Source organism: Aptenodytes patagonicus, chromosome 4 (assembly GCF_965638725.1).
Source record: "Aptenodytes patagonicus chromosome 4, bAptPat1.pri.cur, whole genome shotgun sequence".
NCBI lineage: Eukaryota > Metazoa > Chordata > Aves > Sphenisciformes > Spheniscidae > Aptenodytes > Aptenodytes patagonicus.
The window spans coordinates 69,908,231-69,926,085 of NC_134952.1; the positions used below are offsets into that span (position 1 = coordinate 69,908,231).

Consider the following 17,855-nt stretch of genomic DNA (forward strand, 5'->3'; position numbering starts at 1 on the left):
AGTAGAATACAAATTTTTGAAGCATTAATTTTAATGATCCATGTTGTATTCTGATATAGCAAATCTGAGATGTTGAAATGTACTTAAAAGCCCTTTGGGAGGACTTCAGTTTTCGCTCTGAGATGCAACTTTACCAAAGCATGCCTCTTCTCCACACCTTGCCTCATGGTCTGCATATCTTTCAGCATTAATTCTGTAAATGAAACAGGGCTTTTAACAAGATGGTATTTGTTATAATATTAAGATGTTAGGGTCAAAAATCGTATTTACTTCTTCTGTTAACTGCTATTTTGTTTACAAAAAGACATCTGTCTTTTTTTCTATAGCCCCTTCTTTTCTGAAGACACATTTAGACAATCACCATTCACTTCCAACTCAAAAGATCTCCTGCCTAATGAAACTACTCTTCATGGAAGGTCATCTGCACCAGGTCAGATACCTTTTTCTTTCATTACTTCCAGTTAATATATCTTTTTAAAATTTTCTTACTGTAAACTCCACCACCTGACCAATGCTTTTAAAATGTAGTTTGCTTTGTCAAAAGGCAACTATCTCTCCATGGCAATAAGTGCTTATTATTAAGAATAAAAAGAAAAAAAGTTAATTATTGCTGAAGCATTTGTATTAATAGTCTTTAAACTACTATTTCCCTGAATCGTACAAGAGTGTGTTATAGACTAAATTCAGCAGTATTAACAGAGGTGGGGTTTTTTTGTGTCTCCAATATGTAAAGGAACTTTACCAATGTCGGATTACTGTCTGCTATTGTCCTGTTACTGGCCATTTCCACCTCCATCTCTGAGAGTACAAATTAAATATTTGTAGTACATGTATCAGAGTGGCTGAGTTTGGCAATACAATTTCCTGCCTTTAACAGAATTTAGAAACATTTTTGGAAGGATGTGGAGTTCTTAAAACATACTGAAAGGCCTCAGTATCTGTGGGTACATTCCCACTGAAAGGCCTCAGTATCTGTGGGTACATTCCCACTGATCTTCTGAACTAGTTGACAGGCATTTTATGTCCAGATGTAACTTGGGTTATATTCTGCATTAAAATGGAAAATATAGGCAGGTAACAATACTATTCAAGGTGGCACTGAACACATGCAAAAACTTGATATGTGCCTTTACTGTCCTGTTGCAAAGTAACTTGTTTGCTAGTTCACTGCTATCTGTTCTTAAATTAATAGCTCTTGGGTTCTAAAGGTCAGTAATTACACAGCCAGCCATAGGGGGGGTTGTTCACCTTTTCTTAGCAATCAATAAAGTTTTGGGCACGTTACTGCTAATTTTCAGCTATAGACTGTCATTTAATTTACAACTTAACAGACCCTTCATTTTTTTTAATGCTTGAATAGTCATTTGACAGCTTGTGAAGTGGCAGATGAGGTTAAGAGCTAGATGTTGTCTGAGGGTAAATATGCATAGCAGGAAGAAGAAAATTTGTAGCATAAGGACAAGGGTCTTCAGGCTAGCCTCGGCTGCACTTTTGCAGGGAAGGTAGTGGATTTTGTAACTGGGGGCAAGGAGAACCAGATCAGGTGTAGTGCTTTTAAGTATTAAAATGTAAACCAGGTTAGCACTTCAATCCTGGCTTTTGACCTTGGCATAACATGGAATATTCATATACTCAGATGAAAGACGAGAACTCTTAGACTCCTCAGGCAGTGCTTGATACCTCAGAGGGCATGGCCTCTAGCAGCAATACTCTTACATCATACCAAGATGAATGTATAAGAATTTTAATTCTCAGTAAGACTTCATTTTAAGTGAGGCCACTAAAACTGTGGGTGGGTTTTGGTGACATGTTTAATCTTCTGCTTAAAAGATGTAAAGTATCTAGTTGGTTAGGACAGTGTTAGAATGGCTTCTGAGGAACTGGGTTTTGTATGTTTATGCTTGCCCCATATTCTGCTTTATGGAGTATCAGTATTACCTTGATAGGTCTGTGTATTATAATACATATTGTTCTGTGATTATAAGACTCTGATATGTAATAGCAGCATGTATACTGAAAATCAAAAATGCCAGTTTCTTCTTCATTTTTATTTTTGGAACAACACTATCATTCCAAATATGTTGATTTCTCACAGCTTCATAATAAATTCTTGGACCTGAAGTGCAACTTCACAGTAGCACCAGGAATGTGATTTAAATTTTTAATCAATTACAAATGTGATATTCATGTGAAAGAACAGCAGAATACCCACAGGTAGATTTCCTACTAGTTTTCAGCCTTGCAAGAAGAAATAGTCTATGTAGTGCTATGGATAGCTCAGAAGAAACTTTATCCCTGCAGAGAGTAGCATAAAGGAACAGTAACAAACCACTGTAAAGACCAACAGGATGTAACAGAAAATGCTGTGGAAATGTGTATGTGGTGTCCCATGGATAAATGGTATGTATGCCTTCATTTGAGATTTGTTTTGGGTTACTTCATTCCTGAAACAGGATAGTTAGAGGTAGAAAAGAACAGCATAAGAAAATGACAGGAAATTCCCAGTCCAGTGTTATTTTCAAGTCATCAACTAAAATCCAAGCAGATTAACTGCTAATGGCCAAGAGTGTTTATTAAGCAGTGCCCATATCCAAAAATGCAACTGTGCCACTGTCACCACAGCTAGCAGAGGCTGATGAACAAGCGTGGGGTCTGAGCTGCTGCTCTGTGCTGGCTCTCTGCGACCAGGCTTGACTCGGGCAGGCAGAGTGGCATGAGGAAGCCTTCGCTGCCAGCTGGTCTGGGAGGCCTTGGTGGAACCCCATGTACATAGTGCTTCTTTCCAAGAGAGCACCAATATGGGTGGTTGTATTCCCAGACTCCTGCCAACTTTCTGTCTGCAGGCTTCTTGGCACCCTAGCTGCAGGGGAATTGGGAAAAGTGACAGGAACATAGGACAGTAAGATATCTCATGTGTCAAATTAAATTCTTTTCTGTAATAGGTAACGACATTATGTAATCTTATTCGTTATCAAGATCCATCTTAAACCTGTCGTCCTTATTATTTGCTTGAGGACACTGTTTCAGAAGCTCACCCCTTTGAAGGGCTGGGACCACTCTCTTTTCAGCTTGAATTTATTCACAGCAAGTTCTACTTCTGTTGTTTCACCAAGGCTGTCCTTCAACTTTAATAATTCTTCTCCCCGTGATGTTCACCATCTGATGTGCCATCTTACATCCCCTTAATCCTGTCTTCATTTTGGAAAAGTAAGCCAGCCAACGTCTTTTAGTGTCTTTATTATGATAGGGTTTCCATTTCCTGACCGACATCATAGCCTTTTTCTGCCTTTGTTTAGGGAAATTAATTTCTGCAAATATGAGTAGTAAGAACTATATATGCTGTTTTACAGGAGGTCTTACCAATGACTTTTTCAGTGGCATGCAATCTTCTATATGTATATTGGCAAAGCCTCTCCTGATTAATCACAGTCTTTGTAACTACAACACGGTGATGACTCTCAGTTCGTTTGCTAATCGAATAGTAACATGTTTTTCTTTTCCTTTACAGTTTCAGCTGATGATTTCAGCATGTAACTGAAATTCTTGTTCCTACTTTCTAGGCATATGACCTTGTAATTTGAATTGTTTCACTTGTTACTCTAGCTCTCAAGATTATTTCTTTAATACTCTGAAATTTCTGCATATTGATGATATCCCTTTCATTAATACAATGCTGGGTTTTCTTGTGTTGAAGCTATTAAAGAGGATTTTTAAGTACGGTTGGTCCAAAGTTCAGTCCTTGTGACTTCAGCTTAGTGGCCTCCTCAGCGCAAACCACTTCTCTTTGTAGACAGTTTGTAAGAAAATTGCAAGATCAGGTATTTAAGAGGAAGAGCACTCTTTGTAGGGCATTGAGTATATAAGATCCCCAAGGAGTATGAAATCATTAGGAAAGTTGTATTAAAAGATGTGTGAGAGCGATGCACTGATCAGGGCATTTACTGGAGGAAAAAAAACCCTAAATAAATAACAACATAGCAATGGATTTGGCCTGAAATAAAGGTGAAGTAATCCTGATCAGCAGCAGTATCACAGGCAGGAGAAGTGATTCTCATGCAGCAGCTTTTAAATCTGGTACCCCAGGAAATGACAATGAAATCTCCCAACAGCTGTCAGAAGGGGACTCAACAGCCCTGCAGAAGTCATGGTAACACCCTGATAATCTGTGGTGAATTCTTAATATTCTGAGAAGGGAAGAAATTAGTTTCCTATAGTATGTAGTTCAAAAGTATTGGATAGATTTGGGGAAGTACTTACCTTCCTTTTTAAGGTATTTTGTATGTTAATAACCATACAAAGTTAGTTGTAGTTATGTTACACTTTTCTGTGTTACTATTACTGTCCAAATAAGCTAATTTTTACTCAAAAATGGAAATAAAATAAAATAGTATTGATGTCCACATCAGTCAAACACACTTCGCTCAAAAATTACCATAGTATCAAAGTCATATCTAATACAAAGTCATATCCAAAACAATTCAATAATTTCAGCTTTGCCCTGTAAGAATAGCAAAATGACCTTTTTTGGCCTAGCAAAAGGTAGGGAGAAGAAATGAAAATTTTCATTTCAAAAAGTCACTTTAAAAGGGCATTTTTATCTTCTGTTTTATAAGACTCTTCTTTTGACAGAATAGAGTTTAGTTTTATGTCAGACTATATAGTTCAGTCCAGATCGCTAGATAAATTAAAAACTTGATCTTACGCTGATGTTCCTGACCCTTAGCCAATCTTTAATGTGTTTTAATAGTTTTCCACTATCTCACTGACTCATTCTGTAAATCAAACCTGCCTTCATGAAATCCAGATGAGTGATATTCACTATTCCTTTTCCGGTCAGTTCATTAATATTGGCAAAGGCTCCAGCCATGGGTTTTTGGGAGTATTTTTTCTCCATGTATATCTGTGTGTAGTATAATAATATTTCATTATTTTCTCTCCTATTCACCAAGGACCTGGTATTCTCCTTCATTTACATTGACAGTGCCAAATATTGGAACAATCTCATCTGTAGAAGATTAAATTTAAAAAAAAAAAAACAAAAACCACTCCATCTTTTTGTGAAAATTTACTACTACTTGCAAAACTGTAATTTTGATTGTGGTAAGTGAATTTCACATGGCTAAAATAGACTTTTGTAACTGGAGGATGTAGGTTTTGGGGAGTTGTAGTCCATGAATAGCCCTGGCTTTTTTAATTTTGTCCATTGGTGCCAGAGCTAAATTTACTGGTGTTATTTATTTCAATGAAATAAAGCCAATAAAGCTTCTGTCCTCAAGTACCTTTTTGAAAATGCATCAGAGCCTCTTCTGTCACTGTGTCTCCACACTCTTTACTGGCCTGTAAGATGACAGATAGGCCATGCTTCCTCTTCAGAAATGTCCAGAAGCCAATATTGAATCAGTAGCATGATACTTAGTTCAGTGGAGAAGTGGAAACATAGTGCAAAAATTTTGGATTTTGGTACTGTCAGTTGTATTTTTATTGGTGATGTAATTAGTGGCATTATCCCATATTTATGTTTATTGAACTAAGGTAATATGTGTAACAAAGATTCCCGTATGTTTGGAACTACAGGACTCTTCAGGAGATGTACAGGTTTCTCCTGTTACTGTTCATGCTCACACCCTCCTTCTACTTCTTTTCTCTAAAGCAGTAATTCCACTGTAACTTTAATATACTTAAAGGGGAAAATCTGCCTGTTCCCTGGGCGTCATCTTTGCACGTTCTCCAACACAGCAGTACTAACATTTGTGTGGCCACGTTGTAAGCCATATCAGGGGAAGTAGTGAACTAATCTCCCTTTTTTCCTAATAGTTTGTGGGAATGTGGGGATGTGAGCAGGGTGAAGGCAAGGCCATATCTTTCAGCCGTGTGAAATTTCAGCATTTGTGTGAGATTGACGTGGCTGTGACCACACTTAATCTTGTTTACTTTCTTCTGTGACTGTAGTTGAAAAATACCTCCCGAGGGTTTAGAGTTTTAACTTGAACGTGATAAATAATCAAGCTGTTCATGTTGCACAGATACCACATTCTTCAGTATGAAGTATTTTGCATGTGTCTTTCTTCCTAATCCTTTTTTAAAGACACTTTAAGGTCAATATACCTCTTGATGTTGTAATTTTGTGTGGCTTAAAGCATCTAGAAAGTAGATAGCATGAGCTCTTTTGGTCCAACCTGCAGACGTGCTTATTCATACGCACTATTTTCCGGCAGTATTTGTGCTTAATTCTGGTATCCAGTGCTCTGCAGCAAACTAAACTTCTGCAACAATCTACAGCAACCAGCTCTGAATTTTGGGTCATCACTAGGTTAATTAAGAAAGTCAGGACTTTAATATATTGGATATGAGGTTAGAGTGACTCCGACTATAGTTTCCATTTCTTCACAAGTTGCCAGTGACAGTTTTCCTTCTTGGTCTCTTTTAACCTGCTGCCAGACTTCCTACTTTTAACTTATCTTACATTGTCCCTGAGACCACTGTAACTGCACTGCAGAAATGAAGGGACACCTTGAGGGTTTGATTTCTGTGTAGGGGACTGTTGGCACTTCTGTCACCCTGGAAAATGTCCTTAAGCCTTAGGGGACTGTGAAACGCACAAGCCCTGAGGATTTCTGCTGAAGTGATCAGCGATGAAATGTTGGCATTTAAATTGCCCTTGTATAGCTTCCCAGCTGTGTACCCATGGAGTTAATTAGAACAATTCACACCTTCTTATGGTGGTTGTTTGCTTACATCTGCCAAAAAGCCTCTAACTTCACATTGTGGGTAATCCTCTGTTTACCTTAGGAAGGCTTTCTTCACAGTCCTAAATGTTAGAATTTGTAAAGGAAAGCTAGGGGTTAAGAACAGAATTACAAGTAATTGATTTCTAATTCATTCAGGATAGCAGAACATGTGGGTTATTATTTTTGAGAGAATCACAGAATGGTTGAGGTAGGAAGTCTAGTTCCACCCCTTTCCTCAGAGCAGAGTCAGCTTGTTGCTCAGGACTGTGTCCAGTCAGGTTTTGAATATCTCCAGGGATGGAGACTCTCTGGGCAATCTCTGGGCAACCTGTGCCAGTGTTTGACCATGCTCACAGTAAAAAAAAAAAAAAAGTGTTTTCTTATGTTTAAATGGAATTTCCTGTGTTTTAATTTGTGCCCGTGCCTCCTCTCCACTGGGCATCACTGAGGACAGCCTGGCTTCATCTTCTTATTCCCTCCCATCAGGTATTTATACAGATTGGAAAGATCCTACCAAGCCTTCTCTTCTCCAGGCTGAACAGTCCTAGCTCTCTCAGGCTCTCCTTCTATGACAGTGTCGTGGTTTAACCCCAGCCAGCAACTAAGCACCACACAGCCACTCACTCACTCCCCTGACAGTGGGATGGGGGAGAGAATCAGAAGAGTGAAAGTGAGAAAACTGGTGGGTTGAGATAAAGACAGTTTAATAGGTAAAGCAAAAGCCGCGCACGCAAGCAAAGCAAAACAAGGAATTCATTCACTACTTCCCATCGGCAGACAGGTGTTCAGCCATCCCCAGGAAAGTAGGGCTCCATCATGCGTAACGGTTACTTGGGAAGACAAACGCCATCATTCTGAACATCCCCTCCCTTCCTTCCTCTTCCCCCAGCTTTATATGCTGAGCATGACGCCATATGGTGTGGAATATCCCTTTGGTCAGTTGGGGTCAGCTGCCCCGGCTGTGTCCCCTCCCAACTTCTTGTGCACCCCCAGCCTACTCGCTGGTGGGGTGGGGTGAGAGGCAGAAAAGGCCTTGACTCTGTGTCAGCACTGCTCAGCAGTAACGAAAACATCCCTGTGTTACCAACACGGTTTCCAGCACAAACCCAAAACACAGCCCCATACTAGCTACTATGGAAAAAGTTAACTCTATCCCAGCCAAAACCAGCACAGAGAGATGCTCCAATCCCTTAATCATATTTGCCAGACTTCAGACTTCTTTGAAAGTCTAAAAGAATATTTCAAGATCCTGGCAGCAGTTTCTGTCCCTGTGATGGAACAGCAGTTTTTATTGCCAGTATAGTTGCAGAGGGAATGCACGTGCATGTGAATTGACTTATGTGTAGTGCATTTTTTTCCCCCTGCTTTACCCCATTATTAGGGCTTATGGTCATTTTATTTGCTTTCAGTTTTGGTGTGAGTTATGAGCTCTGCCTACCCAGGACATTAGATATCCCCTTCAGTTTCTCGATGATGAGAGTGCCTGACCCCTATTGGCTTCCTGGCAGGGTGGAAAAGTGTAGAGTGGCACTTAATTCACTGTGCAAGGCATGCTTCATCAGGCACTTGGTCCTGTTGTTCATTTCTATCTCAGTATTTCTGTGAAATGTGCATTTAATTTTATTCCTCTTCCGGTACCTGTCTGGGGTGAGATTCAACCAGATACTCTTCTTTTTGTACGTGCATGTGCATGTTTGTATAAAAATCCATGCAGATACATGAAAAAGAATGCTGGAGAGATCCCTCCAACAAATCCAACCTGTATGACGGTTTCATAGATGGTAGGAAAATTTTTGTGACAGAGTGGCAGATTGATTTGAGTAACTGATTTTAGTTCCTTATCTCCAACATGCATTTTACTTTAATTCTTCATACAAAAAGAATGTCTTTTGAGTACACATTGACCGGTGTACACCCTCTGTCTTTGCACTCTCTAGAAGGCTAGGGACTGTCAGCCCTCATGGTTGCTCTCTGAAGTCTGATAGCAAGACACAGATAGCTGGCAAGTTGTGGAAAGTGATTCTAGGAAGGTGAGATAGTTGGACTGCTATAGAAGTGGGCTGTGCTTGGCATAGTTCTCCAAAGCAAGACAGATTTTGCAGAATTTGTTCAACATAATTCAGTGCTAAACTGTGTGACAGTGGTTCTGGCTCTAGCATGTTTTTTATCTATCGCATCATGTCTTCAGATTCCCATGATTGTCTGCCTGGGTGCAGCCTTCTTTTGCTATGCACCCAGCTGCCTTGACAACGCTTTGCACTACAGTCATTGAGCAGAGGGTTCCAAATTTCTGGTTCATTTAATGGGATCATAACCAACGCGGCTGCAACTGATTACAGCATTACATTGCCCTTGAAGCTTTTTCTGCATCTGCTGCCAAACAGGTTTGCATCTAGTGCATGTGTGTTGCAGATCTGTGATACAGTAATAGTGACTATGTCGTCAGCAGCCACACAATCTTCATAACTAGCAAAGTCCCTTTCAGAACTGAAAATATTATTCTGCAGAACAGACCATTTCAAATCAGCAAATTGTCTCTTGCTCAAACATGCATGGTGCATTCTTTGGCTAAAATAGGACAAGTGAAGTGTGCAGCATGTGCATAGTTTTATGTTTTAATTTTTCTCAACAACGAGTATTTATTGGCCATTCCCACAGCAACTAAGGGGAATGTGATCAGATCCTTCTGAGGAACACATGAAACTCCTGGTGAATTGGCCAGTCACTCTCTCAGTACAACACATGCTAAATAGCAGGACTTTGCATGAATTGTTATGAGCATATAGAGTTTACTTCTTTTCCTTGTGAAGTCACTGCACTAATTATTTTGCCAATTATTTACAGGACCTTCAAGATGAAAGGTGTTAATTAAAATAGACAAGCAGAAAGATACACATTCAGGTCCATGTCTAATGGCTGTCTTGAAAGGCACTTGACATCTATCTGAAAATTTGTGATCCTTGTTTTATTATGGGCTGCCATTATACAGGATAACTTTTTTCCCCTCTAATACTGTGCAGTCTTCTCGTACAGGCAAAAATATTTATTTTTATTTAATTTCCCTTTTATGTTTGTTCCTCCTGAAGCAAGATCAACCTCATGGTAAAGGACAGAAGAACAAAGTAATTTCAATCAGAACAAATACCTTCTGGTTTCATTCAGAATAAACCCAAACTAGACCCTATTCATTAGACCCAGCAACCCAAAAGCTGTTAAGAAATATCACCAACATCAAATCCAAAGCAAAATGGCCAAAGGTAACTGTTTTGTCCCACAAGGAAAAATAAAACTTAGCAATTGGGTTTTTTTACCCTTTCAAACAGGGCAGGTTTTGGCATCTCTTATCATTTTTTGTTGTGTTTTCTGAGTCTCTAATAGTTATTCAACAGCAAGTGTTTTTTTAAAAAGTAAAATAATTGTCGCTATCAATATTTTTAAATAAAGATGTAACACAAGTGGAGGTCAAATTCGAGAAGGGCTTCCTGAGCAGCTACACTCAGTACAGAATGAGAAATGTGGGATTCTGCCTACCTTGTCTTGTGCTGGCAAGTGAATTCAGGACAACACAAGGCTGTCCGGCAAGTTCTTGGGACCTGTGTTTTGATGCAGGTGACAGAAGGCAACTTGGTGAAGAATGACCATGAAGCAATAGAATGTGGGTTTTGGGAAAGGAAGAAGATAAAACAGCAAAATAACAGCAGTTGGCTTCAGGAAGGACAACTGTAACCAACTTGGAGATTTGTATGGAAAGAAGCCTAACAAAGTTGTTGTCAGGTCCTTAAAGAAACATGACCTCTTGAGTTGAGTGAGGCTTTTGGCGCTGCCTCCCACAACATGGTCATAGTAAGCGGGGAAACCGAGAGTAGGTACAACTATAATTAAGTGGTTAAGTGTAGTTGTCAAGCCCCAGGGACCACATGCGGTTCTGCAAGGGTCTGTGCTTGCTCTGGTATTAATCAGTCCTTTTATTAATGTTGTGGATGATGGAAGAGAAAGCGTGTTTATTAAATGTCCTGGTGACACCATGTGTGGACGTGCTATAAGCACTTCAGAGGACAGAATTAGAGTTCAGTCGTATCTTGAGGAATTGAAGAAACAGTCTGGAAAGTAGTAGCTAATTCAGTGAGGACAAAATTCTGTGCCTGGGGGAATGATGAGTGCCACAAAGAAAGGGGAGGGATGAATGCCCAGGCAGTGCAGCTTAGGGGAGGGATCTGGATTAGTCTTGGTCAGACACTGTATGTAGAGCTGACATTGTACGCATTGCAGAAAGGGCAAACATCCGGCTGAGATGTCGGGAATGTTGTCTGTAAGGCACATGTGGTAATTCTGCTCTACAGCTGGAGCCCTGAATTCAATTTTGGGCTCTGTAATCCAAGAATAATGTGGAGGACAGCGGTGGTCAGAGGTTTAGAAAACATGAGCTGTGCATAAAGGTTGAAGAATTTGTGTTTGTTTAGTCTGGAGAAGAAAAGAGGGGAGACATGATAATGGTATTCAAATATGTAAAATGACAGCTTTGAGAGAAAAAGAGTAAACCTTGCCTATGTTCACACGAGCAGAATAAGGAATAACAGGCTTAAATGACAGCAGCGGAGATTTAAGTTAAACACCAAGTAAAACTTTCTAGCAGTGGGGTGGTTTTGCAGTGGCACAGCTGTCACAGGAGGCTGTGGAACCTCTGTCACGGGAGGGTCATTAAAAAAATAAGTTAGACAAGCACCTGTCGGGACTGACAGGTATGTTTGGTGGGTGGCCGGTGTGCCTCTGGGCGAGGGAGAGACAAGATGGCCTCCTGAGGCCCCTTCCAGCTCTAATTCTGTGATATAAATTCAGTAGCAAAGCTATAATGGTGACTAAATAACATCTTGAAAGAGACTTGATAGATGAGGCTTTTGGTTTATAAATACTCAGCATGCTGTGTTTTTGACTCTGCATCTTATTCAAACCCATCTATAGTTTCATATCCTCTTTTGTCTTTCTTAATATTGGATCTTTTGTAAAAAAGTGAACATCAGCATTGAGTCAGACTGTTTCCTGAATATGAAACTTTTCCAAATACAAGCTCAACATGAAATAGAAAGACAGGTTTTAAAACTACTTTTCTCGCTCTGCAAAAGGAACACATCATTCCTGACACTTCTTTTTAGAGTTACCTTGGGACTCTGCAGTCCTTACCTATTTTATCTTGTACAAGGTTGTCTTCTATAATATTTGTCTGCCTAAGAGTAAATTAAATGCAAAATTCATCAGGCTATTTGGACAGAGATAGATAGATAGACAGACAGACCGACCGACCGGCCATTGTTTAAAAATAATCTAAGCAAAGCTGAGGAGAAGTTTTTTTTCTTCTACGGCATGATTTCAATCAGGGTACAAATTTGCCCTACTGGTTGCTGGGTGTTTCAGTCGAGTTTGGGGCAGTCGTGGCGCTGACTAGTGCCCTGCAAATGCAACCCGAGCAGAAGGCAGATGGGAGAGTAGTGCAGAAGGATGGAGAGGATGGTTTGTAGGTAGATGCATGTGCTTGTGATAAGAGAGAGAAAGGAGAGAGGTAAATCTCTTAAAGGAGTGAGTTAAGGGCTTCAAGGAAATGGCAGATCCACTGCTTATCACTTGGGGAATCTGCAAGAAAAGCAGTAAGAACGTTTTCTTTTACAGCAGCAACTGCGTACTGTGAAGGGTGGTGCCTTTCCCTGGCAGCTTGCTGAAACATGGAAAGGTAGATGTGGCCGAATGTCCGCAGATACCTTCATCTAGTTTTGTGTTCATTCAGTCAGCTCAGGAAGAGGGACTCAGTCTGCATTTATTTTGCATTCCCCCACTGAGGTTTCTGGTCACCAGCTTACAGTTTCTCTAGTACAGAGGCTTTTGCTTCACCAAAAAGGATGCAGAAGGCTGAAAAGAAAAATGTAGTCTAAAGGCCAGTTTGTCTTTATTTGTATCTGAATTCTGGGTGGGGAGTACTAGTGTTAGCCTCTGCAAAGTGCCCTAGATGTGTTATTACCTTCTCTCTATGAAAGAAAAGCCCCTATTTCAGGTGGACTTGCAAGAAGAAATTGGCACAGTGACAAAAACGAAAGAAAAAAAAAGGAAAATTTGTACGTACACCATAATGGTCCTGAATGTGCACAAATGTCTCTGAGTGATTTTTAAAAGGGTTTCTTAGGAAGTGTGTCTTAAGCAGAATTGGAGGAAAGAAATTAAAAGGGTAGAAACCTATTGGCATTATGGAAATTAATTAATTGTGGTGTAAAAATAACAATAGGAGCAAATTATACTTTCATAAGTTCATATGAGCTCAATGTTGCAGCACCTGAAATAAATGTTACAAGCAGTGTAAATGGTTGAGCTAAATGTGAGGACCACCTGCTTGGGACTGAATTAGAGAAAGCTTATGTAAATTCATTATGGCACATCTTACAGTTATCATGAAGATATTTTCAGGACGATATTCTAGCATTGTATTGAAATAAAATATATTGTGCAAAGATAATAGAGAGCACATTATCAGGTTTTTCTCTGACAACAGATGCAGAATTTAACTTTTATTTACAATAGCTATAATTTCTAGACAAGTGAAAAAAGTAAAGTTATGATGATGGAGCTCTATAGTTACTGAAATGCCTGATTGTTCTCTTGGCCAACAATGATCAGGTAAGCTTTTAAAAACACTTTTGGGGGAGTGGATTTGTTGGTGCTTCCTATCCCTTTCTTGCAATGTCTCAACTCCCTCGGTGAAAAAAATAAACTGGTTTCTATCTGGGCCATATTGCATTACTTCATCTATAGTCATGAAACCAAACTGACCTTCGTCACTGTGATAACTGTGAATGATTGAGGAGCCTCCAGGAGCCTGTGCAGTGAGCTACAGGGGGACTCTTCCATGACTACTTCTTTTTGGCCAGTAAATTCACAGCTCAGGGCCTTTGCATATGTCAGGAATTAATCTTTCTTATTGCGTAAAGAATGAAGTTACCACCAAGACAATCCTGTTTTTGCCTTATGCTAAAGCAGTACAGTGGATAATACAAGTTGGGGGGAACAGAGGGTGTTGTCCAGTGTTATCCTCAATTTGATGTCATAGTGTGCGTGTTGTAAAAATAATTTTCAAGAAATGACTGCAACCTTAGTGCAGCTTTATGGTTCCTTAAAAATCTGCAACTCCAGCCACCTTGCACAGAATTTACACAGACCGATTTAAGTTTTGAACTGGGGATTTTCTCTCTTCTTGGTTGTTTCTTACATTTTGAGCTTAATACAGACAATACAAGTAAATCTCAAAGCTTTATAATGCAGATGAAGGTTATCATAAGCCTCACTGTTTACTCAGAAGTCTTCTGTTGTATAAGTGAAGTTAAAATAGGTGTTAGTTTTGACGCAAAGGTAGAAGGTGGGGAAGGGCCTTGTGTCTCGAAGTCAATGTGTCCCTACCTTGTCTTTGCCCTGACTCAGGCTTTGTTTTTCTCACCCTGCTTCTGACTTTCCATTTTTGAGCAATGGGCTCAGTCTCAGCAATGAAGTGGGCTTCGCTGTTTTCCCATGTTCCTCTATGGAGGCATCTTTAAAGTTCATCTTTTATTTGTTTTTATTCTTTTCACAAACCCCAACATCTTTATCACTTCTCAGTGACCTTTTCAAGTGTTGTTGCCTATCATTGTGCATTTGGAATACTTCCATGCACAATATTAATGTTTCTTTTTGTGGGTCATGCACGCTCTTTATTGAATTATTTCCAGGTTTCATGGTTGATGTTTTTAGAAAGAGCAACTTAAGCACCATGCTACTGATACATAAAATCACTTGGGTTCTATCTTCTTCCATATCAAGGATTTTAAATTATCGTAACATTACTGCTTTTTACCATACTCCATAGTAATGTTAGATATTTGCAAAAGCATTTGAGAAAAAAATAAGAACATTAGTTGGTAAAGTTTTTTATTTAGCAGGGAGACTTTCTCTGCTTCCTCTGTGCAGTTGTTCTGTCATTCAGACTGTCTGATTATGTGCAGTTTTTCAGGACTTATAAAGCAAAAAGTGCATGTCCCCCTCACAAGTGGAACTAAGGTTCTTTTATTTGAGCAATAATTTTCTGTTAATTTTTATTTTTTATTATTAGAGTATTATTAAATCCCTCTGAATAACTTCTCATACCTGACGCATGTTGTGACTGAGAGCATGGCTACATAGACCCTTCCTTTGTTCATGCTTCGAACGTGCTAGCTTGGGCACAGGGCCCTGCTGCCAGTGCTAGATGGCTCCCAGACTGGTGCAAGCTCACCTCTGGCCAGCCCACAACACACACAAGGGGACCTGGGTTTGTCTGAACAGATGCCCCTGAATTGGTATTAGAGGGGACAGCACCAACTGCTTTTAATAACTCCAAAAAGGCATTAAAAAAACCTACCATAAACGGGTCAGGCAAACCAGCTTGCAATTTCAGCTGAAGCTCGAGTTTAAAAAAAAAAAGTTTTTTTACTTCTTTTTATTTTTGTGGGGAATATAGAAAATTTTTATGCCAAAAAAGCAGTTGCTTATCTCTGGCTAATAGTGGATGAGTCTGCTCACAGTAAAAGATACATCCTAAAATAAGACCAGACAGGTTGCTGTGATGCTGGTGGTGACAAATGAAGACTGCAGGACCACTCAGGTTCACAGATACCTTGGGTAAGTTGCAAGACATATCTTACTAGGGAACTACAGTATCTGGAAGGATTCCACCATTTATTTTAACTGACTACTAGAAATAAGAATTCTGGTGCTACAAATAAAACCTTTGTGAAAGTAAGTTGGGAAGGGAGTAAGATATATAGTATTTGGAGCACTGCAATTTCATACAGTCAATATATTTTTGAGCTTGTGAGCCTTTTGCAGGCTTTTGGCAAACAAGCTTGCAGCAGAGCCTTAATTACATATTTCACAAAAGGAGTCCTCAATTTTTAAATACAGTGTGCTTGCCAGAGGTGAGAGATGAACATGTAAGCGGGAGGCTCCAAAGCAATAAAATGCATCTTTGATGATGGGGACACTGCAGAAAGTAGGAAGATGTTATAATAACATAGATGAATGCAGACAGAAGGAGGAAAGAAAATTTCTTTGACCAAATAAATGTTTTTAAAGCAATGTTTGCATGATTGGCTGACCTGAGTACCTTGTTTCTGAATAAATAATTTCTTGAACTTTTTGTCTTTTAGACATAACAAAATAGAAATAACCTTACAAATGGAATAAGCCTTTGTGACATTCATATAGAGCTGCATACAGTATATTTACCTCTTGGGTAAACGTGGGGTACTTGAAAGATTGCAAAGGACTGGCTGGCAGCAATCCACTTCAGGCTGGTAGTAACCAAAAGTTATCGGATGACTGTTTAACGTCCTAAGTCTTTCAGAGCAAAGTGAGGTGCCTTGCTGTGGGACATCTGCACTACTGGTAGTGTTCATCCTCTTGCCACGAGCTCATAGAAACCTGGTTACCTTGTCCAGCACTGTTTCTTGGTCAGTTTATTCATTTTCTGGTTTGGTGGAATTTTTGAGATGCATTCTCCCATGGGAGCTTCCTTCTGCATCTCGTATTCTTCACATCAAGTTTTAACCCCTGGAGTATGAGGAGGGAGGTACTGCACACTTCCTTTCCTCTTCTTCTGTATCAGCTATCATCTACCTTTTCCCAATTCACCTCCTGTTCTGAGTTTGGCCATCTCTCCCTCTTAGCTCTCAGCCTCACCCTGGGTGGCTATTCTGTCACCACATCCTGTAGAGATCTAACTTGTTTTCTTCATCGCAGTTGGCTTGCAAACAGGATTGATTGAAAATAGTCTAATCACCACTCTCTGTTTTCTCCCTTCACAGGATTTCTGTTCATTTCATTTTCGAAATTACTTGCCCGATTTCTTCTTGACCATCTGTGTGGTGTCAAACTGTCTGAATAACCCAAAGTATAAATAGGACATACACTTCCAGCAGAATGGAGAGAGAATAAATTTTGACCTTCCTTGTTAAGACTCATCAGCACCTCTTACTTCTTTAAGGAATACTTACTGCAAAGGACAACCTATTTAATTTATATCTGTAGGATTCCATGTCACCATAAGGATCTGCCGTTGTGGATTTTGTTGCTTCTGAGGTCTATGGAGGTGTGAAGATGAAACAGAGAAGCAGCTGTTTAAGTGAGTTATAGGATGTGAGAGCAGACCGTAAACCAGCAAAGGTCATAAATAGGAATTTATCTTCTTTGACTGACACTTCAGCATACTTTTTGTTTGTTTTCTTAGCTTTGTCTTTTTCAGTTAAATAGTGGTTTCATTCTTTCAGTTACTAGTGTAAAGATATAAAGGTAGGCATGCCATTGAACAACAGATTAAAACATAATGTAGTATAAAATACTGTGAAGCAGTAATTGAAAAATACGTAAGCTAAGTAAAAGAAAACAAGTAATCAAAGTACCACATATCAGAGTCCAAAGCCACTCCCTGGAGAACTTTTTGTGTGTGACAGCTACTAGCAGTCACACGGCTGATTTGGTGACTCTAGACAGTTACTTATGTATTCAGGTCACACTTTGGTCTCCTTCAGTTACAGCTTCAACCAGATATGGTATCCTCTCTCAGCGTTTCTTGACAAAAGTCAGGCTAAAGGCTTTTCAGAAGGGGTGGTTAATGCACTCTCCATATTGATATTACCAGTTTCAGGATAAGAGAAAAAAAATTAATCACTAAATGTGAAAACTGAAAATACATACATGTTCAGAATTATGCCCAACAGCTTAGGAAAGGGGTAAATAGTGACTCTCTCAAGCTGCTGGGCTTTGTTTGCCAGAAATTAATCTATTTGGAGGGGAAAGAAGAGGGACAGAAAAATATTTCTGCAGTTGATGTCCACCTTACCCTCATCTCAGGGAAAATACAGATGATGACAGTCCCAGCAGTTTCTAACCCCATCTTGGATGATCAGCTTTACACAGCTACTCATTATGAAGTTGACTTGGGGTTAGTAGGGAAATGATACCAGGTGATGCAGAAGGGCAGGAAAGGTGTCCATAAAGATTTATTTCACTAAATTTCATTAAGTTTTACCTTTACACAAAATTTTTAGCTCTTAGACTTCCATGCAAAATGATTTCAAAATA

The 17,855-nt window shown here is 39.5% G+C and overlaps 1 protein-coding gene across 2 annotated transcripts in view; it reads left to right on the plus strand.

Moving 5' to 3' along the window:
• ZNF827 (zinc finger protein 827) overlaps window positions 1-17,855 on the plus strand; it is a 109,562-nt gene that overhangs the window by 75,483 nt on the left and 16,224 nt on the right. For both annotated transcript variants that reach the window (XM_076337112.1, XM_076337113.1), the window contains one exon: window positions 327-430. In XM_076337112.1, coding sequence (XP_076193227.1) covers window positions 327-430 — 104 coding nt within the window. The remainder of the gene's footprint in view (window positions 1-326; window positions 431-17,855) is intronic.